Raw genomic sequence first — 27,623 nt, 5'->3', positions numbered from 1 at the left:
CAACAGGAACAAAGCAATACGACGACGAGAATCCAATGTCACGAGATAAAATATTCAAAATAAATTAAATTTGAGGAATAAATTAAATTCAAAGAAAGTTTTGCCGTGAGAAAGAAAGTTTTGCCGTGAGAAGTAACGTTTTGCCGTGAGAAATAAAGTTTTGCCGTGAAAAAAGAAAGTTTTGCCGTGAGAAAGTAAGTTTTGCCGTGAGAAAGAAAGTTTTGCCGTGAGAAAGAAAGTTTTGCCGTGGCACCTGTGGGCCACCGTAGTAATTAGATTTAGACGCTTAAATTTTACACTGCAAATGAAAATTCTACGTACTAATTCCAAACATTTGTTACGTGCTTCACATTTTACCACGGGTCGTAAAACATTGTAGAAATCTGAAGAAAGCACTTTTTAGATAGAGCTGAATGGCGATAAAGTAATTGGGGTAAAAACCTGTGGCAATGTCAAATATTTGGTTTTATTTTCATTGTTCTTTTGATCCAATCAATGCCAGCAAAAGAAGCGGAAGATTTTGCTGATTTTGATGGAAGCCAAAGACACGTGTAGGAACATTCTGTATGACGGACCATTAGATCGGATACGGGGGTTTATCTTTATCTAGATATGGGGAGTTATAATCAACAAAAGATGATAAAAAAGCAATATCTGCAACGCAAAAACTATTTCAAATTGCAAAGAATATTAACTATTATTGAATTTGCAAAATAAATTTTATTTTATTTACTAGATATTTACCAAAACATTCAGTAACCCCCGTACCTTTACCACAAATGTTTCCTAGGAACTGAACGCATCGGCTTGTGATTGGTTGGTTTGCCTCGAACCTCTTTTTCGTAACTTGTCCGGTTTGTTTTCGGCACGAAACTGAAATTACTTCCATCCTTGCAAACGTGACGGCAATATTGCCAGGCGCAAATATCACGTTATGGAGACTACACATGTCGGGTCAAGGGGTTTTTATTTTATTTTACTGTACATATTCAATTTATTACTAGCGGCTCATGCAAAGGAAAGTCCAATTAAGCTAATCACTAACAAAGAAGCTCTCGATGTAGCGAAACAGAATCCCACCGGCTCAGTGGTTTATTTTAGCAGAAGTGGTGCAAATCATGGTAAGTGAAGTTTTTGCTATTTTCTAAATTTTCAGTTTTGCTTAAATGGAAGGCGAATAGAGATATTGAAAGCTGCCTATCTTAACTTTTCTTAGCTTGTGGAAAGAATCTCAGACTGAAAGGAGCAATTCTCCCCTCTGTTATTTGCTTATATCTTCCGAAAAAGACCTGTATTTGATAACATATCAGGTGCTTTAAATTATTTATTTCTGTTTGGGCTTGAAAATAGATTATCGCTAATGAATTTGTTCGAATTTTGTTGAAAGCAAAACAAAAGGAACACCACGAAGGCCAACTGTTGCCAACAGATAACTGTTCACCTGCAGACATTCTTTCTAAAAAGAGCTTCGTCTTGATGTAGGCAAAAGGCCTTCAAATCATGCAATGCTTTATTTGAACTTAGTTCTTTGCATATTAAAAATCTTCTTTAGACCCTCAATCCGCAGTATTTTCTGCGTTGTCTAATAAATATAAGATTTTCAGCCAAGTTGAGTAAAGAACACTTAAAAGTAGATACATATCCAAGGCATCACCTGGCTAAATTTCTACAGAAGTGCACCTAAAACTTTCCGTGTCAAGAGTGGTAAACTTGGAAAGCCATCTTCTGGGGCATGTATTCTTTGATTATAGTAAAGAGGAGGAACATCTATTGTTTTTTCAAAGCCATTTCTCTTTGAATTTTCCTATAAGACAAAGAAAAGTTTTCTTTCAGTGAAGTAGACTGTGTAATAATTTCCATTATTGTCGATTAGATTAATTGTTCTTTATTGTGAACTTTGTTTACCTTTATGGCCCATTATATCACCAGTGCAAATTCTTTGCTTACACAAAAGCCCAAAACAATACAATCCGACTGGGAAAAACGAGAATTACGGCTGAAAAAGGAAGAAATACCCAAATAGATAATATCTTGATAAAACAAAGAAATCTTCTAATAATGCATATGTGAGAATAAACTGATTAAAGGGCATGTGTGGTGAACATGATTGGCTAATGAAGTACCCAATACAATTATCTCTTTTGCTTAGTACAAATCATGGAATCGAGGGTGAATTTTTAGGGCAGTAAAAAAAAATTAAGAAGAAATGAAAAGTCACAAAACAATGGATTTTCACTCCAAACGCTTTTGTTTTATTAGCCAACTGCTAATGCCACATATGCCCTTTAATTTGACTTCTGGTGGCATATCTTACAGTGTCTGGCTTTAAGTAGCTTAGTTGCAAATTCCCCAAAACACAATATACCCTGGAGCTATTCTCCCAAAGTTTAAAGATTGTAGCTAGATTTGTTTGTTTTGCTTTGAAATTACTTTTAGTTTTTTCCTTCTCCTCTTCAACTGTGTTTTCAACTTTCTTGGGTTTCTATTTGACATGCGTAGAATTATGTCCATTTTAATAAAGTAATACTCTAAGGCTTTCAAATTATTGGTTTGTAGACCCGGAAATTAGAAGATTTATTGGTGAGTTTGAGAAAGCAGCTCAGGCATTGAAAGACTATGGTGTACGCTTCCACAAGGTATTAGCTTATCAATGCTTCTTGCTTACCTTTTTTGTGCTTTAAAAAAAAATACATGGTCAAGGTGCCAGCTGCTTTGTTCACCTGCATAGAGTGTAGTGGCCTCACTTCAGCTTGGCATCAGACTTGGGAAAAATATTTTGGTGCACAGATGTGCTCTGCACAGATTAATAATTTTAAGGATATTTTATCATTCAGGAAATAATCTAGTAACCATATGTGACAAATGACTAACAAAAAATTCTATCTCAGGTAGACTGTAATGCAGGAGTTGATGATTTAAAAAAAGAATGCAGCCAACAAAGAGACTATGTTGCCGTTTATAGGTAAGCAAAAATAATTTTTTCAAAACTTGAATTTTGCATTAAGTTGTACAATGATCTTTTTTAGTTGATACCCAATGTTTAATATTATGTATTATGTATTATATTATATAGCTTGTTAAGATAACCTAGCGTCTTGGAAATAAGATTTTAACAATGAAAATATTACCATTTTCTTAACTTACCAAATAAATCTATCAGTTTTAGGAATACTTGTGTGTCTTTTTTCTTTAGGTAAATCAACTTCCAAGATATCATTTGTACTGCTCCCACACCCTGCCAAAAAAAAAATTTCTGAGGACTTAGCTGGGAAGATCTAATGTTACATAACATAATATGTATATAACATAATGCTCAAAGTTAGGTATATATGCATCACCACCCTAATGTGTTTACTCTCTGCTTTTCCATATATTGTCCTGAAGCCAAGGCACCATTGACCCCCCCCCCCCTGGCCAATGTACCATTGATTCCACTCTGTCTGTGATTTTTACCCAATACCAGCCAATTAGTGATCATTATGTATCATGAATTTTTTGTTTCCAGCTATGTGATTGTTTTCGAACTTTCACAATACAGAATCAAGACACAATGCCTAAATACTATTTTTAAATTCTGCATGTTTAATGAAATTCCAAGTAATCAATGAATGAAACTGATTGAATTTATTTGAAATCTTTGGAATCGTATTTGTATGACATTGATAGGAGGTTAGCAGGTTTCCCCCAGTTCTCATAAGGATCAATTTTTTATTTCGCCTAAATTTGATGAGAAAATGTTGGGGGAGGGGTAGTATTTTGGCAACATACTTTTTGCAATGTAATGCTATAATTTTCAAACTGCCTTTATGTAACCAAAAGTTAGTCTTGGGACTTGCTTAAATTTGGTAAAATTGGTGATCCATGTTGGTGAAAGGGCGTTTTTCTGGTGTAAAAAGGATGTGGCCTAAGGTTTTTTGTTTTATCCCTCCCCCCAAGAGCCTAATGGCTGGTGCCGCCATTGTATGTTAAGCCCATTGTTTTGTAATGAGAATTTTGCATATTTCAGTAATTATGTCAATTTTCAAATCCCAATAAATTGGGAACATGGATGTGGTTCTCTATTAAATTCCTCTTTTTAGGCATTAGGTAAATTAGAGAAATATTTAAAATGAGGGGGAATCTATTATAAAATTGTTGAAATGTACTTGAGAGATCAGGCAAGAGAAAGATTTTAAGTGATAGACCTGTTAGTTAGTTTACAGTGAAAAAGTATCTGGTAAAAATGACAGCTTTTATTAGAGGAATGCATTTATAAGTGGAAGTAACTTATTAGCTAAGAGGTAACTTTCTTGGAGTATAACCTCCATTCTTTTTCAGGATAAATTGATAATTCAGGATTTTCAGATTAATAAGCCCCTGATACAGCCCTTGTGTTATATTTTGACTGTCTTTGCATATATAAGCTAGTTTTATGTTCTTGATTCAGAAAACCTTTTTCATTAGATTATGTTATTGCTTTTTACTAGCTAGACAGGTTCCTTCTTGTCAATTTGTCTATAACCACTCAAGCGTCACTTTATTTATTCCCTTTCTTTTCTTTGGATTTTCAATCTTCTTTAATTTGAGTTAAAAGCTAAGATTTTAATTTTTTAGATACGCATGTTTATGCCTCAATTAAAGTCCTTTTTTGATAGTTCCCCTTTTCCCAACAGCATTCATAATAAAAGGGATCTTGATATCCCAGTTCTTTTTGATGAGGATCACATTGTTGGACATGTCTTAATGTAAGTTTTTGGACTTGGTGTGTATTGTTGTTTTTAAGTAATTGGAATGGCAGGGACCACAGGAGTAACACTTGTGCTAGAAATAGCTCTACATGAACGCAGATAGCTCAAGTAAAATGAAAAGTGACATTGCAATCCAGGGATTCAAAATAATGCACTCATTTTCTATAAACTAGCTTCTAAAAAGTCAATAATACTTATCCTGCAAGTTTTCTGATGGGTCATCCAATGCCAAATGGACTAGGGGTCTCACATGCACCCCCTCAGATTTGCATGGAAATTTATGTCAATGTTAATATATGTAAGATAGGAGCATCCTGAAAATTTCAGCCTGATATCTTATACCATCCCAAAGATATGGTTCTACAAAGTCTCCAGCTTTGGCTCTAGTGCGGAATTCTGGGAGATGGAAACAAACTTTTTGCAAACTTTGAGGTCCTATATTTCCTGACTAGATTTTGATAGCCTCTTCAAAATTGATACCCTTGAGCTTTTTTTGGAGCGGTATCAGAAAATAATTACCAAAAAAATCATTCTTTAATAGTTGGCCCATAATGGCAGCCTAAAATTGCTACAAATTTACTTCCGGATAAAAAAAATTCAGATTTTGAAAGGCTAGGGCTTAAATTCAGACTATCTAGATGTAGCAAAGCTTATTTAATGTTGATCTTTGTAAAGTGAACTATTATTTTTGCGGAAATCAGAAGGTAGAAATTATTATTTGAGAAATTATGAGGCCTTTAATCTAGTTCCAGGCCAAAATTTGCAAAAATTTGGTCCCGTTTGAGCCCCCAGAAAACTAACTAGGATGGAATTTGCTGTGATGAAATTTTTTCCACACATGATGATAACTATAATTCAATAGAATCAACAATAAAAATGGGGACTTATTGGGAAGTTGGAATTTTAGGTAATTGAGGAAGTGCTGAAATCGGAAAAAATTGTAATTGAAAAGTACCACAAGTTCTTGTCAGTGGTGCAGAACCACATCAAAATCCAAATATGTCAGTGTAAAGAGATCACGATATAATGAGGATGTCCATTTGAGAAATAAACCTCTCAAAATTGATTATTTGTCTCCTACAAGGACAGCAGTGTGCTATGTTTGCATCATGCTGCAAGTGGCCTACAGTTGACAAATAATCAAATCAGAACATTTAAATAGGAGAAGTTCTGCTTGACTACAACGAAGCCCTGCCACGCATCAGCTTCAAGTGGGTTCATTGAAAGTTGTCATCTTTCACTAGTTTTCGAATATCAGGTCCATGATGTCAGGTCTTGTTTTCGGATCTCTGACATCCACCATTGGAAATTAACCTGACAGTTTTCAAACATAAATAATATATATTATTAAGATGTTGTGGAAATATTTGTCATTCGTTTTAAATGAGAAAGGATTAAAATGTCTTTAAATTTCTTTACGTAGAAAGTTTCTCAAGATTTGAAGGTATCCCAATCCCATTTGAACATGGAATCTTAAGAATATTTGGAATCTATCCTTTGCATAAATTTCTAATTCATTTTTTAAACCAAAAAAAATCTTCATTGTCGCATGGAATATTTTAAACAATGTTTAATGATTAATTTCATCATCACAGGGATATTCTTGACTATGATGTGTCCATTGCTCAAGATAAATATATGTGGGATGAAGTCTTAATGAACAACAAAGGCTCAAAGGACATTGTTTTAGGGTATTTCAGAGGAATTGGAAATAAAGGTAAGTTGATAATTATGCATTGCAATTGATGTTTATGTATTTGGCAAAGACAAGTTGTATTTTTGTGTCACAAAGTAAATGGAATAAAATTTTTGAATATTAGATAAGGAAGCCAAAAGGCAGCTCGATAAGGGAATAAACAATCTGGGTTTTAAATCATGTACGTAATTAAGGAATGAACGTTACCAGCAGTAGCATAGCGAGGGGAAGGGCAAGGGGCTGCCCCCCCCCCCAATGCTCGGAAGGTTGGTGTCTGAAAAAATGCAAATCTGCAATAAAAAAAAGTACCTCAGAGGGGGGGGGGGGGGAGTGATGTTTCAAACAGAAGTAAAACGTTTTAAACCATTGCAAGAAGACGATTGCAAGAATATTCTAAAATGCATTTTAATCTAATCTAAAGAGCGTGGTCGCAAACATTTTCTGCTTGCTCAGCTCCTGTAGGACTTCTCTTCGCCCCTCCAATCTTCCAACTCTCGCCACGCCACTGGTCAACAGGGATATAATTTCTAGATCTTCTCCTCGACAGTACCAACCAGGAAATTTTCAACGCGTCTTATTAATTTGGCAACAAAGCTTATTCATCACACAATTGTCTAATAAAAATAATTAACTGTTTGCCTTTGCAATCAACGAGAGGCCTTCCGTTAGCTGATTTCCCGAAGTTTATTTTGGCATCACGTTTGTTTCTTTGCAGATCACAGAATGTTCTTAGAAGCAGCGTTTGTCTACGGAAAAGAATATCAATTTGTGGTTACAACAGAAAAATCAATGCCTGGTTTAAAGGGGTAGGCGATTTCATATTCAGTGTCGTTTATGAGAGTATCTATAGATATCATAGGGTCCCTGGGTGTTGGAAGGCACAGAATGACGATTTTTGAAGGATGATGGGATTGTTAAATGTTTTTTATTTCTTTAAAGTGATGGCTCTTTGTGGTATTATCAATGCAAAGATGCAGCTGCCGATGCCGAGTGCAACTACAGGGTACGCAAGATGGCACCGAAGAATGTTCTTGATGTTATTGGGTTTATCAAGCTTGAAGGCATCTCAAGGATTGTGAGTTGGAGTTTAAAAATAATTTAACTTGAACATTTAACTTCAACATTATTGTTAGTAGATTGAGAATAGCCGCTTGTATGTGGACTTGATTCTCTCTTCAGTGTACTCGGAGACCTATACGACACTCTCAGATTTCTTTATGATACTCAGTCAAATCTGTAAGGTTGATTTATAAAGAAATTTATTGTATTAGCAGCTAAGCCATAGCTGGTCAATAAGAACCGTGTTAGTATATTTTAATTCATATATGCTATGACATACAGAGCTAGGATATTGTTAAATATTGCATCGAGAGGCAGTGACGAAGATGTTTTTAGTATCGAGATGAGTATGAATGGGGTGTGAATGGATGGTCAATTGAGAAAAATTGAATAACTTTTTTTATTTTGCAGGTCCAAATTGAACAAGATGGATCAAGCATCTACGACAAATTGGATTTGACGTTTCCTCTTAACAAAGTGTTTTTGTTTACAAATGATATAAAAAAGATGACTAAGATGGCAGCGGAGGCGCTCAAAAAAATCGACGATAGCTTTTACTTCATTCTCGTTGATGTGTGAGTACGGCGTAATCAATCATCCATAAATTGATTTCCTTTTAATACCATTTTATAATTTCAATACCATCATATTATGCACTTATAACAGCAATATCTAAACAGTATTTTTGTGCCAACAAAGCGACTGAGCTAAAAGTTTTCTTCAAATTCATAGAAAGCTTCATATGTAACTTTTTTTCAAATAATTTTTGTTCCTGTTCTTAAATATCTGTTGTAACTGGAACTGACTTCAATTTTTAGGAAAATTCACGTCGACTTGTTACCAGAATTTGGTATTGATCTGGCAACAGATTGGGACATTGTTCCTGGTACCCTTGTGCTACAACCCGCACATCTTGTTGGCTCAGGGCAGGTATAGCAACTATGTTCTGTTCAGGCCGTATAGTTCTGGGCTATGGTGATTGCCAGGCCTTGAAAAAAGATTTTTCATCCTGGCAGCAAGATGAAAAATTCAAGATTTCCTGCGAAGCTTTGCCAAAATTTCCAGAAAGCGATATTTTAAGTTGCTTGATTTTTTTAAACATTTGTCCTAAAAATAAACTGACATGCTAAAAAAGTTTACCAGAAAGCTCATTTCCACTAAAAGCTCTGTATTTTAAAGATTAAAACGGGAAACTGACTGACAGGATAAACTTTAAACATGCGCTAAAAAATCTAGTCTAGTCAATGCAATACCATACAAGGTATTGAAGTCATCGATGGCCACTTGAAAATTAAAAATATTGTCAGAGAAAAACTGAAAATCTTATGAAATCAAATTATATATATCTAAAAACCGTTTCGAAAATTCCCCTGATTTGAATAAGTCTATATCCAGAGTGATTTTTCCAAACTCGCCAGATGGACCTGTCAAGTTGTCAAAAACGCCAGTTATCATCGAAGCTAGTAATTCATACAAGTTGTAAGAATACTATTTTACTTTTCAATAGTCAAAATTAATCTTTTAAAGCAGGGGTGGTGCTTAAGACAAAGATGTAAGACCAAAGCGCCTACATTCTATAAAGCAAGCGATGAAAAATGTATGCGAATGCCAGTAAAAAAGAATGAATAATGATGAATAATGACACATCGACACATTTTTGGGGCATGTTCACCCCCTTCAATACAATTGACGTAACAAGATTGGCTTTCTTTAAGTGTTTTTACTTATCTAAAATGGCTAATGTAAAAAGAGAAATGAACTTTATTTTAGCTTTCTTGAATCAAATTAGTAGCTGAAAACCATGCTCGGAAATTTAGTATAAGATTATCAAGGAGAACTTGATAGAGCACAATACAGTTTGTTTTCAAGGTTAGAGTTAGTAGATCTGAAAATCTGGAAAAACTTTGATTTAATTCATATCAGTACTAGCAAGCTAAATACTAAGTATTGATGTTTACTTTCAATACAATTGACGTAACAAGGTTGGCTGTCTTCAAGTATTTTTCATATCTAAAAGGGCTTCAAGTGCTTTGTTTTAGCTTGAATTAAAATAGTAGCTGAAAATCATGCCCGAATTGCCGGAAATTTGGTATATCAGCCGCTGATAATACCACATGATTGTATTTTGAAAGCTAATCTTCGTTTTTTGTTTAGTAGTGCAGAACAAAAACTATACAGTATGTATGTCCATCACAAAAAATAGCGTTCCGTAGAAAGAGAATAACATAAATTTAATGTTCATATTAAAATCAAGCAATTGAGATTTCAGGCTAAAAATTTTCTGGCAAACAGCAACAATTCCCTGCAATGAATTTGTGCTAAAAATTCCTTGACGCGCTGCTGCCGGCGCTGCCGCACGTTCTCCAGGCCTGGTGATTGCGTGAACTCTTCCCGGCGCCTCGAGAGGGGGGATGGACAGAGGCTTTTTCCAGTCCCTACTTAAGTCAAATCAATTTATTCTGAGATTAGATTTAAACTTTATTTCTGAGAATAAATTATGGAGACTTGGGCACCCAGGGTAGTGGGGTCTAAGACGTTGCCCACATAGTGTAATTAGAGATTAAAATTCTGCGATATCATTTTGAGAAACTTTTGCTTTTTTTATGACATTTGATACAGCCATTGTTAAGAAACGTCATTTGACACAAAAATGTGTCCCAAGTTGCTTTGTCGAATGAAGTATCTTTTTTGTTTAGAAATACTACGAGCAGTGGCCCCAACATATGGAATTCACGTTGAAAACTATGATAGATGTCCTGAGCCAATATCATAAGAGCCCAAACAAAGCATACAGAGAAGTCGGTAAGAATATATTCTACTGTATGAAAACGGAGAAAACGAAGAATATTTTCATGCAAAAGATGTTTTTAAGATTCTTGTGTTGACAGAACGTTGTAGATTTGAATGGTTTACTGACAGTTTAAACAACAAAAATGCAGCTCCTCCGTTATCCGTTTGACCACTTTGATATCCCCTAATCATTTGTTAGCCTATATCTCTTACCAAAATGTCTTTTAAAATTTTCTTCCTTTTTTTCTTCACAAGATATTGATGGGTAGTTTGCCAAAAGCGTTAAAAATAAGATCCCATGTTTCTTTGTCGCTAGCACCTGCTACTGCTTCTAACGAAACGTTTATAGATTTGAAAAGTCCAAAATTAGGCATAAGTTGCCATCATAACCATCATTATGCGAGACTCATGTTAGACGTGTTCCTAGGTCCCATATCTGGCTGAAAAAGTGTTACTTTGCTTACCGTTTAAGGGGCACAGCTTTTTGCTAATTTTATATATCATTTTGCTTAACTTCGATGTTTTATGACCTACCTTTCCATTTTCTTTTTAATTTAAATCTGCTTTTATTTTCCCAGTAAAATTTAATTTTCCTGTAGTAGATTGTAACTTGAAGCATAATCTTGCATTCACTTTTATTTTTGTAGTTGTTAACCTTCCTGTGTCCTTTTCCGTCTAAATGTAAAACCATAGGTGAGATTTCCGCAAATTTGTCGTTGCAGTCGCAGCAGTTGACATTCACTACACTACAATAGACGATTGGAAAAAGCCTACTAAAGGAATAGTTGTAGTTGGAGGGTGCATGAAGGGTAAGTAACAAATAACTGGCATTTTTGACAACTTGACAGGTCCATCTAGTGAGTTTGGAAAGATGACTCTGGATATAAACTTATTCAAATCAGGGGAATTTTCACAACGGTTTTTAGATATAGAGAATTTTATTTCATAAGATTTTTAATTTTTGTTTGACAATATTTTTCATATTCAAGTGGCTATCGATGACTTGGTATTGCATTGACTAGACCAAGGATATTTTAGCGTATGTTAAAAGTTTGTCCTGCCAGTCAGTTTCACATTTTAATCTTTAAAAGGCAGACCTTTAATTGAAAATGAGCTTTCTGGCAAAGTTGTAATCGAGGGAAGGGAGCTTATGAAAACATGTGGATGCATATCGGCTTGGGCGTAGGTATTAAACGGCATCATGTCCCGTTGGACAATCATTATCTTCCATGTTAACAATAGACTTCCAGCACGTTTACTATCCTAAAATAGCTTCGAATTAGTCCTGTGTTGGGATCGGAAAATTTAACCATAGCCTATACTTTAATCCAACCGATAGAAATTTAGGTGACCACCAACTTCGTCGGGACCTTTAAGTTCCTATCTTCTCCTTTTTTAGTATCTAGTTATATTTGGTTAAACACCAGGCTTTTTGGTTTTGTTTAAAACCATGTAAGAATCGATGACCTTAGATGTAATTTTTGACCCCTGTTAAGTTTCTTTTTAAATGGTATCGCAATTAATAAAAACATGTTATTATCGTGTTTTATATACGATCAAATTTTTAGACAGGAACAATTAAGTTTAATTACCACGACAACTTCCAAGTTTGGACGACAGCTTGATCATGCCTACTTTAAAAATTCAGAGCTGCTTCACACATAAGTCAATTTGCGTTGTTTTTATGAACATATGCACCCATACAGTTTATTCTACTGAGTATTTTAGATCAACAAAAGTTGTTGTTTCGTTTTCAGACGCTCAAGGATGCTATGAATTCCAAATAACCTTTCGCCGCGTGGCACGCAGTGTCTATGACACACAGCTAGAGCTAGTCGTTGAATTTTTCTATGTGGACTTTACAGACCATCCAGAAGATGCCAAATTGAATGTATGTCTTTAGACGTTTGTTCATCTTGCCAGATGTCTCAAATCCGATTAATAATGCTAACCCTGGCAGTTATTTTAAATGCAATACCGAAGGACCCTTCTGAAGCCACACTTCAAATAAAAATAGAAGCTAATAACTATTATGCTGGTTTTTATATTGCTTGCAAATTGTTTTCTGTTAATTTCGATACAATAAAGCATTTATAACCCCAAAGCCAACCTAACCTTGATTTTGATAATAAATATTCCGAATCAGTTGAGTTTCTTCTTATCAGAAAAGGAAATGACCTGTTATGCTGCTTTACGTGAGTTCGTCATCGTTGAAATGTTACATAGAAATAATCAGCTTCTATGACATAAAACCTCATGATTACGCCGAGGAATTACTTCTATAAGAAGACATTTCGTATTATTTTGCATAAGAGGTTTTTGTTACATTTTTGAAGTTAGAAGCTGGAAAAGAATAAAACTTTAATTTTTTGTAGGGGCTTCCTGGATTTGAGATTTACAAGGATGGGAAAGAGATCAAGCACATCGGACAAATGGACTACGAATCTTTACTTCAATTTTTGTGGAAAAATCTAAGGTAACGGATCTGTTGAACTAAGACAAATTCTTAAGGAACCCTGTCACTACCCTATAGTTAGGGGGATCATCGATAAAAGAAGTTTTGAAGGATACTGGCTGCTTGACACCGACTGCTAAACTCCACCGATGCACGTACATATGAAGAATTGTGTTAAGGCGTATTGGTGCAAATAATATCAGAAAACTGTGTTTAAGCTGACAACTTTGACAATCTTTTATGAGAGCCAAAAATCTTCACACTGCCCCATTACACTTAAATATTGCCGCCCAAATTGGCCTAGGACCACTCAACGAAGGTTTCTCATTTTGGTTTCATGCATTTCTTTACTCAATAAAGGCAAAACCTGGTTTCTCTTACGAAGAATAAATACTAAAAGCAGCCAGTGGTACAAAAAGCGAGTATAACTAATCAACAAACTCAGGTACTACGGAGCAGGGGGGGCTAAGGGGGGCTTTAGCGCTTTGCAAAAAATGCCAAATATTAAAGTATCAAACTACCAGAAAAGCCCCCCCCCCCACTTTTTTTTAGACCCCCCACTTTTCTCAACGCTCCGCGGTGCCTGAAAGTGATACAGTTTCCGTAGCAGAATGCTTCGCGAAGAGTATTTCTGTCTAGCTGCAACCTTAAAATGCCAGCATATATAGCCTGCTAGACATCTTCTTACGAAAACCATTGGACCCCTATGTTTTAACATGATATGTCATTGTGGAAAGAATCACGACCATTTGAAGAGAGCAAAACGAAATGTTGGATGTAAGAAGTTGCAAATTGAAACTTATATTATGCAAAAAGATATTATGCAATGATTGTACGACGAATAATATATTATAAAGGTTCTTTGAATTATTTTCTGTCACTTTTAGCCCGCGTGTAAGGCGCCTGCCCTTGAGTGGCTCTGATCACATACCGCTACATCCAGAAGAAGAACCAGAAGAAGAAAACAAAGGCGAAGATGATAGTGTGGATGATGATGACGACTCAACATCACGTACGATTATTGTTTTGTTGTTCTATGCCTTTTAATTTTAGGCCTAGAGCGGAGCAATAGCACCTTGATTTTCAATTCGATTTTTCATGTTGACTTGTGATTCCTAACAGCTATTGGGGATAGTCAATTTATAGAACCTTTGACAGCACCAGAATCCATGGGATAGGGGCAAGTGGGATGATAAAGATTACTTGTGGATTGGCATTTTTATCAGTAATGAACCTTATATACCATAAATTTACCATCGTAAGTAAAAAATTGTATCCCATTACCAGGATAAGTCAAAGTCTTGATATAATGGTCTAGATAACCTAAAGGCAAAATTAGACAGTGAAAGGTCATGGCGAAAATCCTCAGCAGCTTCTTTCATTGCAACGGCCTTCGAAGCACTTTTATGAAGATTGTAAGTCATAAGTATTGAGAGTTGAATATATAAATAGTTTTATTGTCAAAAAACCTATTGAGTATGTTACACCCAGTGCTTTAACTTTGGCACCATTGCCCTTGATCAATTGATCAATCAATCAATTGATTGATGTTTTCAGTTGATGTTTTTCAATTTTGTCAATTTGTCTATCATATTGTCAATTTTGTTCAAAGTTTATCAATTTTTCAAGTTTTTCAGTTTTTCAACCAATCAATTGATGTTTTCAGTTTTATCAATGGAGGATGATAGTATGGGAAAACTTGCAGTGGATATTATCAAGCGCAAAGTCAATGATGAGAACGTCACCGCCTTAAAAGATAAAACATTTTATCCTTCGAAAGACGCAAACGATCTCATGGTTACGCTGTTCTATCTGCCTTGTGAGCATTTTATTGATTGCGAAAATTAATTCATCTTGTCCGTAATGCATTTAACGTTGTGAAGCACCCAAACGTGTCTTGGATGTTTCCAGTTTTCAATTACAATCACGAGGCTCAGCCTGGCAGTGCTATTATTGCTTGTAAAAGATAACTAGTATACCATTGCTAAACACAACGGAATTGCTTGAACAAGAAGTAATCTTTAGTTATCACTTAAGAGCAGAAATGAAATATCGCCGTTTATGAAATGAAGAACGATATACGTTTTTAACAGCAATAGCCTAACAGTAATTCTTATTTGCTTCAAATTTCATCACCTTAAAATTATTTGTGACAACTTGGAGGTTGATGATTTAATGTCTTTATGAGCGGTAGGTTGTTAAATCATCTGAAATATCTAAAATTCTGCTTCACTAGTGAACCCCTGGAATGATGTAAAAGCTGGTATGGGTATACTAAAGGCAACATTTTGCCTTACCGCCGAATGCCGTTACCTTCTCATTATTCTTGCTATAGTCCTGCTAATTTCAATGCTTTGAATCCAACGATTACTTTGTTAGTTTTTTTTTGAAAATGAAACTTTTTATTCGTTTTCAGGGTGTGTTAAGAGTATAATCCTGCGTGAAGCGTACGCTAAGGTTGTTGCCAAGATTGAAGCAACGCAATCCGATAGTGACATGAAGACTGTTGTGAACAAAATGAACTGCTTTGACTGGGAGGATGTTTGCCGTAAAGAAAACATCACTATGTATCCTACGATCAAAATATACAGGTAGTTCGTATGTCTTATCCTCAGTTTTGCTGTAACAACACAAGATTTGATGTCGGCTCAAACTAATCCCTCCATTAGAACGAGGCTTAATCAGAAAAGAGGCTACCTAGAACGATTATTAACATTCTCAATTTTTGTTTTTGTCTTTATTTTGTAATTTTGTCTCAACTAAAATAAAAAATTTTAGATCAATGAAAGGTTTTACTATCTTTTGCACCTAGAATCTCAATTTCACATTTTCATCAGAAGTTAATGATGTATCACAAGAGAATGTGATATATTTAAGTAAATTGTGCATTTCTAATCTTCCAGGAAAGGACATGAATCCTTCACATACACAGAATCATTAGATGCGGCAACATTAGAACGATCCATCAGAATGTATGTAGAAATTTTTTATTTCTTCTTGCTCATCCAGGAGAAGATGCAAAAGTAACCACTTTAGATTTCATTTACAAAATTGTTGCTGCAATTATGATATGATAGTAAAGACTTGATCATTTTCTTATTTTCAAGTTTTTTCGTAATATATGTTTTCAGGTGACGGAAAATCCCCAGACCATGTAGGCAAATGTGTGGGTTTAAATCCATAATGGGTACGGTCTTCGGCTGCACGTGGTAAAAATGACTCTTTATAGTTTTTTGGAGTACACTTCCCATGATCAGCGTATGATATTTGCATGCAAAAATGCTGAGCATATGCTGAGTTAATGAAAAAATGAAAAATAACTGAGAATGAGAAATTTCCTTTTTTCTTTGCTTTAGAAATGAACACTCCTATCTCTCTCTAACCTTTTTATTCTTTGCTTTATCAGATGCAAATTTAGCAGTTGTTCTTCCATTTCTGATGCTAGAAATGTTGCGACATTGAATGTGAATCTATCCTATGTTTTGTTGCCAAGTCCCATTCTAAATTGCTTGATCTTGGATTGTTTGCAAAGGCCACTGAATACTCTATAAATCGGTGTACAAATTTTTGCTAGTTTAACGCTTTTACGCTTTTTATGGGGGCCTTTCTGCTGATAAAGAGTTTCATGATAGCTTTGTTTTTTTTTCTAAACACAGGTATCAAAACCCCGTTACAAAAGAGCTTCAAGACGCCGAAAGTATCAACAAATACTTAGACTTTGAAGCACAGTCTGAAGCTCCGGTGTCGGTTCTTGGGCTTTTTAGAAAGAAAGGAGATAGTGGTAAGTCTTTTTATTAGATGGTGCCGGAATTTCTGCATTTTGAGGTACTGAATGATGCCAGAATTTCCGCATTGTCAGATACTGAATGATGCCAGAATTTCTGCTTTTTGAGTTAATGTCACAAAACGTTTTCTCCATATATGAGGAGCGACAACACCAACACCCTTGGCAAAGTGTTCATCTTCACTAGTTGAAAATTTCAAATCTGCCAAGTTTGCGTATAGGCTTCATAACATATCTCTAGTTATATCAGATTTGATGAATTTTTATATTGTCTTACGCTCCAACTCCGTGATTGGATTAGCTCAGTGAATATTATCTCTGATATGAATATCAGGGAACATATATCTATTAAAATATGTCCATTTGCTGATAGGGTTTTTGCTTGTTTCATAGGCTTCTGTATTGAGCTGAATCCTTTAGTCTATCTATATCCGAGGCTCTTAAAGCTTTAGGTCTCGTAATACAATGCAATGCGTGCTTCTCTTTGCTCTTAGAGTTCCAAGTCTTTTCAAATTCTGCCAAGAAACTATTTGGAAAGATTCCCTTTGCTTATGCAACCGGTGAAATTGCAGAGAAAAGGTTTGTTGATTCTTGTGTCTTATTATTTTCCGTTTCGATGCCTCTTCTCCTTGAAACAGATTTTTGCTGAAGATACTCAACTGTTTCCACAGATTTTACTTATTACTGAAGAGCTGCAGCCTTCTAGCCTCCCGTTTTGAGAATCAACTGGAAACTAACTTTGTGTATACACAGCTTCAAATAGAATCTGATTGACCTTATGGCATCAATTGATTTTATTCACTAACTTCGAGATTTCTTTCAGCTTAGGCATTCAAAAAAGTGTTTTCTCAATTAGTAATACAATGGAAGATGCCCTTAAAGGCTCTCAGGCAACCAGCTATTTTTTCACGATTGTACTTGGTTTTTCATGCAGTACGAAAATATAGTTGCAACGCATGCTGATTGCGCAAGAGCCTTTAAATCCCGGCCACCTCTTCCTTTTCCTGTCATGCGTAAGCCTCAATGAAATGAAAAATCCTGTCTTGAATTCCTTTATTGTCATTGCAATTATAAGGTAAAAAGCTATAACTGCATTTGCGAAAGATGTGTACTTGTAGTGAAATATTAAATTGGATTGTGACTTTGTTGGTTTTAAACGTCATTCTGCTGTTCTGAGTTTCAGGAAACATTGAACCCAGTAAATTATGCAAAGAGTATCCATGTCAATAACCTTCGTGATTTGAAGTAGGTTGGAAGAGCTTCTGTCTCTTGCCATAATCATGCTATAATGTTTGCAGCAGTTATGTTGTCTTTTATCTCTCTTGCATTTGTTACCCTTTCATATTCCAACAAAAACTTATGGGAGTGCAAAATTTGTTATTTTAGTGCTAATGAGCAAGGTCTTCCAGTTCCGATGTTCATTTTGGTAAAAAGGGATGACCACTTAGAGCAACTCTCATTGGCCAACTCTTTTAAACAAATCAGCAAGTTCATAGAAAAGAAGAGCCTGCCAGTTTATGTAAGTTGCTCTTTCTTTTTAATGTGTCTTCTCCGGCACTTTTGTTTCTACCAGCTTTTTAACAGAACAATCAGAAACTTTACTAACGATAAGCAGTATGCATTACAGTGAAAAAACGTTGTTTATTCACCTTTTATTGGTTATTTCAATTTAAAACCCATTTCTAAAGAATTTCGTCAGATTTTTGTTTTGGAAGTTATAATCTTTGAAAGCTTAAAAGCTAGCAAGATTTTTTTCGAAGGTTTGTTGACAGGTCAACTAAAAATGAAAATGCATAATATGAGATGAACCCCGTCAACCCTACATTATTTGTGGCTTTTTTATTTCTGTAAATGGGAGAGCGGGTGGAACCCTGGTTAGTGTTCAAACGCGCATGCGAAACGGGCACTTATTGAGAACGTGTAGTGATAACATCTAAGCTTTTGTTTTGTTCCCGCTGTGTTTTTCATGCTACGCTTCGCTGCTTGTATATACCGCTGTGTTTATTTAGAAATAGTTAGTTGGTTCGAAATAAGATAATAACACGACGTACGTCTCTTACTATCGACTTCGCTCTTCAATAATTCGTCCTTCGAGACTGTTACGTTATTAACAACACAGGTTGTTAAATTGGTGACCACTTCGTTTATTTCTACGTCTACAATTCGACATGAATACAGACGCCAACACGCCACCGTCAGCCAGCACTACTGCAACTGCAGCCATCGCCACGACTTCAAAACCAGCACCAGTTGCTTCGGTAAGTGTCAAACTTCCACCTTTTTGGCCTAACGATCCCCTTGTTTGGTTTGCTCAAGTAGAGGCCCAGTTTTTCACAAGAAATATAACTTCACAGGCTACAAAGTTTGCTTATGTAATCTCCGCTCTCCAGCCTGAAATCGCACAGGAGGTACGCGACATTTTGATCCACCCCCCTCAAGCAACGCAGTACGATATACTCAAGGCCGAACTCATACAGCGTACTTCCGCATCTGAACAAAAGCGGCTTCACCAACTGCTGACTGCAGAAGAACTGGGTGACCGGAAGCCCTCTCAATTGCTGCGCCATATGCGACAACTGCTTGGAGACAATACACTAGAAAACAACATTTTACGACAGTTGTTTTTGGGAAGGTTACCAACCAATGTCAGGCTGATTTTAGCCTCCACTGCTGACTCCCTTCCTGTTGAGCAGGTTGCTTTATTAGCAGACAAAATTTTAGAGGTTGCGACCCCTCTTGGCATCTCCTCTTTAACACCTACCGTGTCAGCGCCGGCCCCCACGCCTGTTACACCGCCTCTCGCATCTGAAGTTCATGCTCTCAGATCTCAAGTAGAGGAACTGACTTTTCAAGTCCAAGCCCTCATAAGCCACACACAGCCAACCCATAATTTCCCAGGGCTTAGCCGAAGCCGCTCTATCAGCCGTAATCGCCGCACCAGCCCAGCACCCTCAAACTCTACCTACTGCTGGTACCATCAACGTTATGGTCGACTTGCTCGCAATTGCACTCCACCATGCAACTTTTCAAGCTTCACCTCAAACCAGGGAAACGACGCCACCAGCAACTAAGGGCGACTAGTTCTGCTGGTCCTGCTCCTTCCAGTCGCCTCTTTTATATTACCGACCGTATCACTGGTACACGCTTCTTGGTAGATACAGGTGCTGATGTAAGCGTTTTACCTCCTTCTTCTACTGACAGACAAACTTCTCAAAACATTTCTTTACAGGCTGTGAATAAGTCGCCAATTCGTACTTTCGGAGAAAAGTCTTTAACGATAGACCTCGGACTTCGCCGCACGTACAGGTGGATTTTTATTATTGCTGAAATACCGTTTCCTATTCTTGGCGCTGATTTCCTTGCTCATTTTGGCCTCAAAGTTGATGTTAAAAATCGAAAACTCATTGACACTACAACAAATTTGACCATTCAAGGTATTTTGTCCGCCGACAGCTCACCTCATCCTATGCTGGCAACCCCTGATACTACTTCGCCATACCAAGACTTACTTCAAAAGTATCCTGACATTGCCCGTCCTTCATACAATGAATCAAAAGTAAAGCATACCGTCACCCATCACATCACAACTTCAGGCCCTCCTGTATTTGCTCGTCCCCGTCGTCTTGCTTCTGAACGTTTGACCATTGCCAAGGCTGAATTTGATCACATGTTACAACTTGGCATCATTCGACCGTCAAAAAGCAGTTGGTCTTCTCCGTTGCATATGGTTCCTAAGGCTACTCAAGGCGACTGGCGACCTTGCGGTGATTATCGTGGCTTGAACAATGCTACAGTTCCCGATCGCTACCCCATCCCACACATCCAAGATTTCTCTTCGTCTCTGCATGGAAAAACCATTTTCTCAAAAATTGATCTTGTGCGTGCCTATCATCAGATTCCAGTCGAGCCTAGTGACATTCCTAAGACTGCTATAACAACCCCCTTTGGACTATTTGAATTCGTTTGCATGCCATTCGGATTGCGTAATGCAGCACAGACCTTCCAGCGCTTCATGCACCAAGTACTTCGTGGTTTGGATTTCGTTTTTGCTTACATTGATGATTTACTTATCGCAAGCAATTCTGAAGCAGAACATTTGTTGCATCTTGAAATTTTATTCTCTCGTCTTTCCGATCATGGTATTGTCATTCATCCTACCAAATGCATTTTTGGCCAATCTCATATTGACTTCCTAGGACATCATGTTTCACCACAAGGAATCTCACCGCTTTCCACAAGAGTTCAAGCAATCGAAGATTTTCCTCCTCCTACTTCGCTCAAAAAAGCTTCGCGAGTTCCTGGGATTGATCAACTTCTACCGTCGTTTTGTGCCTTGCTGTGCTCAATTAATACAGCCTCTCACCGACCTTCTCTCTGCCAAGTCTACCAAAGAACCGTTCCAACTAACTGTGGATTCGTTATCTGCATTCTCAGAGGTCAAAACAGCACTTTCCCGGGCTACTCTTCTTGTTCACCCATCACCAGTAGCACCATGCAGTGTAGTTGCTGATGCTTCGAATGTGGCTGTAGGAGCAGTGCTTCAACAATTCCTCAACGGTGCCTGGCAACCTATTTCTTTCTTTTCAAAGCGCCTGCAACCAGCCGAAACGAAGTACAGCACATTTGGACGAGAACTACTCTCCGTCTACTTAGCTATCAAGCACTTTCGGTACTTTTTGGAAGGACGCGCATTTCATGTTATGACAGACCACAAGCCATTGCTCCATGCACTGTCTTCTTCGTCTGATCGATATTCGCCACGGGAAATTCGCCATCTTGATTTTATCTCTCAATTCACCTCTGACATACGACACGTAAAAGGCCATCAGAATGTGGTTGCTGATGCTCTTTCTCGCATTGAGCTCAATTCCTTGCTCAATATTCCAAGCCTTGACTTTGTCACACTGTCTGCAGCTCAACAGCAAGATTCTGAATTCCACCAGGTACAGTCAAACACCTCTCTTAATCTGAAAGAGTTTCCTTTACCGGCAGATTCTGGAACCATCATTTGTGACATATCAACCGGCACTCCTCGCCCATATGTTCCTGTCTGTTATCGCCGCCTTGTGTTTAATCACCTCCACTCACTTGCACATCCCGGTATTCGTGCAACACAGCGACTTATCAGACAACATTACATCTGGCCTAGTATCAACAAAGACATCCGCAATTGGACTCGGTCCTGTATCCCATGCCAACAGGCTAAAGTCACCCGTCACACGTTTTCCCCCATTGGAACTTTTCCATCTACTGACACACGTTTCGATCACATACACATAGACCTTGTTGGCCCTCTACCACCATCAAACGGTTGTAGATATCTTCTTACTTGCATCGACCGCTACACTCGTTGGCCAGAGGCGATTCCAATTTCAGATGCTACCGCAGAAACCGTCGCTCAAGCTTTTGTTTCACGTTGGATTGCAGCTTTCGGTGTTCCTTCAACGATAACAACTGATAGAGGAGCTCAGTTTGAATCAGCTCTCTTCCGTTCCCTCGCTGATTTACTTGGAATCAAACGTATTCATACTACTTCTTACCACCCTTGTGCCAATGGCATGGTTGAGCGTTTCCATCGACAGCTTAAAGCTTCAATCAAAGCTCAACCGGATTCCACAAGATGGATCGACCTTCTTCCACTCATTCTCCTCGGACTACGGACAACGATTAAAACTGACCTCGGTTGTTCACCTGCCCAACTTGTTTATGGTTCCACACTTCGTCTTCCAGGTCAATTCATATTTCCGACATTTGATGTCACAGCCCTTGATCCCTCTGTTTTCGTTGATCGTCTACAAAGTTTTATGCAACAACTAAAACCAATCCTCCCCGTTCTCAAGAAGCTTACACATACATCCCCGCTAATCTTCCATCTTGTACGCACGTTTTTGTTCGCCATGATGCTGTTCGAAAGCCGTTTCAACCTCCCTATGACGGTCCTTTTAAGGTTCTCAAGCGCTCTGACAAACATTTCCTCGTAGATGTCAATGGAAAACAAAAAACAATAAGCATAGATCGTCTTAAAGTTGCTTATACCGATGCAGATAACCAACGTTCAACTGCCAAAAACACATCATTCCCATCAAACCATGCTTCAGCGAGGGCCAAGCCGGTAGAGAACCAAGTACCTGGTACTTCTTGGACACGTTCAGGGAGACAAGTTCATTTTCCCGACAGATATGGACATGCCTGAATATTCTTATATACGTTTAATTAACTTTTATCCCAAATGCTTTTCTCGAGCTTGCATTCTAGGGGGGAGGTACTGTAGTGATAACATCTAAGCTTTTGTTTTGTTCCCGCTGTGTTTTTCATGCTACGCTTCGCTGCTTGTATATACCGCTGTGTTTATTTAGAAATAGTTAGTTGGTTCGAAATAAGATAATAACACGACGTACGTCTCTTACTATCGACTTCGCTCTTCAATAATTCGTCCTTCGAGACTGTTACGTTATTAACAACACAGGTTGTTAAAAACGCAAGCCCAAAATCTGTCATGTAATTTCTTTTATCGTGGCACATATAGCATTGAGCCCGGGCCAACCTGCTCCTATATTAGGCTCTCAAATTTGTGTAGAGACCTTTATCCTTTTGCCCAAAGCTTGACTCATTTACACTTCTCAGCCTGTTTAAAACCTGGTCTCTGCGGTGTTATCATTTCACATTTGAAGCATTTGACGCTTATTTGTATTATCCCAGTCACCACATGGTCATTGGTACCCTTTGTCACTTTGTGTTTTTTCAATCACTTGGTCATTGATACCCTGTGTCGCTTTGTGTTTTTTCAATCACTTGGTAGCCTTTTGTCATTTTGTGTTTCAGGGAGAGCTTACGGCTGTAAACTTCCCTAAATACAGGGAATACAAGAAACCATTGCTAATTCAATTCAAACAGAAGACTGAAGAAACCAATAAAGTTCCACTGGAGCGTCTTGCATTCAATACAAACAAAGTATTCGTTGTTTGGATGGATATGTACGTAATGCGGATGCTGACCGTCTTCATCGCCTTTCCATTGCTTTTGTTAAGTTTCTCGTTCTACTCAGATGAGTGCCCATTGAGTTCTAATGGAACTAACATCGAAAACACCAAACAGGACCATACATGAGAGGCTCAGCTAGGCTTTTGATTTCCAATGAATGGGTCCCACAGATCTCAAATGCTACAAATGTCTTTAGTATCAAATGTCTTTATTTTAAAACGTCTAAGATCAGGCAATGCTTTGCAGTTTTCTGGATTATATGTTTATATTAAAAGTAAAACTGGCGACGTTAAAAATCAATCGACGTGTTTTATATTTTTTTGTGCCATTGATTCAACTGAATTTTCTGTAATTTATTCTCTAAGTTTTAAAGTTGCTATGAATCAAAAATATATTTTGAGATCCTAAAATTCCACATACTAAGAAACATGCCATTGAAGGGAGCACCCTGATGAAATTCCTCTCTGTCCCTATGATGCATTAACACATGGTCGCTTTCAAACTCACCCCCCTGCGAATACCGTCCCAGATCGAGGTCACAGGATATTGGTCACTCTCTTCTTCAAATTGTCTTATCGTCATAAGTTCTAGATTTTTCTCGCCCATTCATTGAAAAATGCAATGCTATTCGTTATAATCCCACCTGATACTTGTTTTTCTGGACTTCATCCAGTAGTTTTAGGTGCCACTTTGCATTGCCGAACACCCAAAGGCAGATGGTAATAAGATCTTTCCGACTCTCTTATTTTTAGTAGGCTCTTTGTTGTTCTATCTACTGGCACTTCTTTTTACTGCTTCACACAGTGTTTGAAAAAACCCAAGCTATGAAAGTCATTTTAATATTCCATACCATCTACATCGTATTCAAATATTTAGATATTTCATCGTCTCCATTGCTTTTTAGGAGTAAAATTGTCACAAAGGAAATCATGCGTGCATACATAAAGGATGCTTCGAAACCAGCCCTCGTTTTGGTGAATCACGAGAAGGTACCACGATACTTTTCTCGCCCTGTTTGCCTTTTCTCTTCTCATAAGCATCATTAATGGTTTCAAGCTCACAAGCTTCAAGTTAACACTGAAAAGACAAAATTTTGTGCTTTTAGTCCCTTTAAAAACTTTTCTCATGATATATTCCTTACTTTTGATAAGCCATAAAAGCAATTTAACAGTAACACGTACCATTCTCGTATGGCGCAAAATTTCACTGACTTGGTCCACTTTCATTTATTTTGTTCATGACAGTAAGGGTTCAAGTTCATTGCCCCATTATGTAAATATTCCACTTCAAAACTGCACGGCAATCGACAATCTTAGACTAGGTGACCTATTTGAATTAAAATAATTTGTTTCACAAATTTTGCTCGTATATATTTCTGTCACTTGCCTTGTTAAATCACTTTTTAATGAAAGAGCGACGGGAATTCGGGTGATTAACCGATCAAGCAGAACGCTTCCCATTCTGCCCCTGTCCCTGGCAGTATGCCTTCGACCACGAAATTTCTAGGGTAGCAGTATCTAGTTTAGAACTTTCAAGCATTATTGCAACCAACTCATTTACACTTGCTTTCAGTTTAAAAAGTCTGATGTATCTCGATTTTTTTCAGGGAAAAGTGTTCCATTTTGTAGACGATGTGACAAATGATACTCTTGTTACTTGGGTGAAAGCCTGTTTGAAGCAAGAGATCAAGCCAGTTTGTAAGTTGTTGTTATGACTGTAAAAAGAATTGACTTTGTGTTTCCTTTGTCAGGGTCAACTTTTTTGTTGTTTATAGCATTGTAGCAGTGGATCTTTATCCGTTTCGAAATCTAACCACCATGCTACACTATATGAAACGATATTGTAGTAAAGACGGATTACCCCTTGGTCTAGTGACAAATATAAGCAATGACTTGTTATCCTGATACTGGAAGGAGTCTTTTAAAGTGATATGTTAAACTTTAAACCTCTATTTAGCACAAAGGGGCCCTATTGATTCTTGAGCTTCTAAAAGAGGATGACTTAATGTGGAGGTGGAAGTTATTTAAAAGTCAACATGCAGACTGATTTTCTTGCTTTTTTACTGTTGTATATTTTACCAAAACACTGCAGAAAAAGATATCAAATAAATCATAGGTAGGGAACGATATGAAATAAATCATAGGTAGGAAGCATTTTAAAAGCGGAGGGAAGCACATGTAGACAAGTAAGGGACACCTCCAATTGCTTAACCTTTGCTTCAGAAAGTAAGGGGGCACCTGCTCTCAGGCTAAAAATTCCTCAAATATCTGCATTTTACGCTGTTTCCCTTATCGTTTCCGACATGAAATCCTTTGGATTTTTAAATGGATTTCACTTGTATTAGTTGTTATTATTTTGAAAGTCTGTAGCTAATTCTGTGGAAACCTTTAAGAAAACTTTTGTAAGAGAACTTTTGTAAAAAAATCTTTATTTCAGCTGAACTTGTGGATAAGAAATGGAAACCGTTACGAAAACCATACGACTACCTAAAGATGCAAGCAGCAATATCTGATAAAAAAGCTGAAGAAGACTTGACGAAGGAACAGGACATACCCAGTGTTGATGTTGGTGGCGACGAGGCGGAAGTTGAAGTGAAAGATGAAGAGGCAGATGACGGTGCGGAGGAGCCTGGTGATGGTGCGGAGGAGCCTGGTGATGGTGCGGAGGAGCCCGATGATGCTGTGGAGGAGCCTGATGAAGATAAGGGCAAAAGTGGAACCGTTTCCGACCACGATGAACTTTAAGGGACATTGACGTAGAATCTAGGTTTAGCAAATCCAGTAAATTATTAAAGATGTTGTCACTAGTGGTTTTGTTCTTTAAGTGATCCTTGCTTTTTATTATTAATTTCTTACTCATCCATTTTTAAAATACAAATGAGTTTTGACCTATTCCCTCCACGATCTTTGCCATCTTCTGATTAGAAATATTCTTACAATTTACGGCAATTTTACGCAAGAAATTAGTAAAGATAAAACGTTCGGAACGTATCTATATCTATAAGAACTTACCTGTAACAAAAACAATTTTTTGTGAATTATTAGATTTGTTAAATTTGTACTAATTGCGATTTCTTTGTTGATACTGAGGCTACCTTCAATCGAAAGCGTGGCAATATTTATTCATTCATGGCAATATATATTTAAAACCACAGAATAGATGCTGGAATATGTAGAGCCTGATATATATTCGATTGTAACCTATTAACCGTTGGCTAATCGATCTCTTCACAATGAAAATATATCGAAATCTGTTAATTTGTTTGTCGACTAATAAAGTGTTCCTCTCTTAACATTACATAACGGCAATATAATATTCATGAAGACAGTGATTTGTTTCTTCTTGTCGCATCTATAAATTTGGTTAGAGAACCACTTCACATATCTAAGCGCCACGAAGATCTACGTAGGTGCGATTAGGCACAATGAGATTTCCAGATCTTGCACAACTCAGACTCTGCTGCTATCTTTGTAGAAAGATGCGATGCAGACATTTTTGTGAGTTTCCAGAGGCTGTCAAGGGCCATAGGAACGGGTCGAAAACTCATTTTCTATATGTGAAGATGCTGGAAAAAATACCTGTATTGATATGAAATTGCAATGACATTTCATTTGGCTGCATCATGAGAACTTTACTTTTAACATTGCCAAGACGTCTCAAGTTACTTCCACGAACGTACAGTTTTAGGTGGAGAGGCGCTAAAATAACAAACGCTAAAAACTGCATTCAAAGCTAAAATATAATGAAACCAGCTATTATTATGTTTCTTCAAAAAAGATAAATTAAACAGATTTCTTTTAACTCAAAACACTGAAAAAAGCAAACATTTAAGTAAACTAAAGCTTCGCCTGACACTCTTTAGAGTTTAAAACGTCAGAACATAGATCGAAAACTCTACACTAGGAAACATATATACCCAGTTGTGGATCGAAATAGGCCAATCAGAAACGCATACACATGACTGTTGAGGTTGACCAATCAGAGCTGCTTGCCTGCTGAGATTGTTACCAATGGAGTCCTGAGTTGAAAACGAACTCCTTCTGACTAGACAAAAGCGGTTTTTCGTGCTGATGTAGATAGATTCCACAACTGCTATGGATCGACGATCGGGCTTTACCAAAAATCCGAAAC

At 37.2% G+C, this 27,623-nt stretch overlaps 1 protein-coding gene across 1 annotated transcript; it reads left to right on the top strand.

Moving 5' to 3' along the window:
• Positions 1-865: 865 nt before the first annotated feature.
• Positions 866-26,819, top strand: LOC135684866 (thioredoxin domain-containing protein 16). Its single transcript, XM_065200553.2, has 24 exons — positions 866-1,121; positions 2,557-2,636; positions 2,889-2,962; positions 4,653-4,724; positions 6,323-6,444; positions 7,139-7,229; positions 7,363-7,498; positions 7,894-8,057; positions 8,301-8,412; positions 10,179-10,284; positions 10,995-11,081; positions 12,030-12,163; positions 12,648-12,748; positions 13,615-13,739; positions 14,394-14,546; positions 15,144-15,318; positions 15,631-15,699; positions 16,384-16,508; positions 17,006-17,090; positions 17,898-18,030; positions 23,334-23,485; positions 24,397-24,481; positions 25,099-25,189; positions 25,929-26,819. Exons 1-24 carry the CDS (start codon positions 935-937, stop codon positions 26,234-26,236), a joined length of 2,967 nt encoding a protein of 988 aa, XP_065056625.2. The 5' UTR covers positions 866-934; the 3' UTR covers positions 26,237-26,819.
• Positions 26,820-27,623: the final 804 nt, after the last annotated feature.

This window comes from Rhopilema esculentum, chromosome 21, assembly GCF_057945365.1.
Source record: "Rhopilema esculentum isolate cy_ngs chromosome 21, ASM5794536v1, whole genome shotgun sequence".
Taxonomy (NCBI): Eukaryota; Metazoa; Cnidaria; class Scyphozoa; order Rhizostomeae; family Rhizostomatidae; genus Rhopilema; species Rhopilema esculentum.
This window is presented reverse-complemented; position numbering and strand designations above follow the sequence as displayed.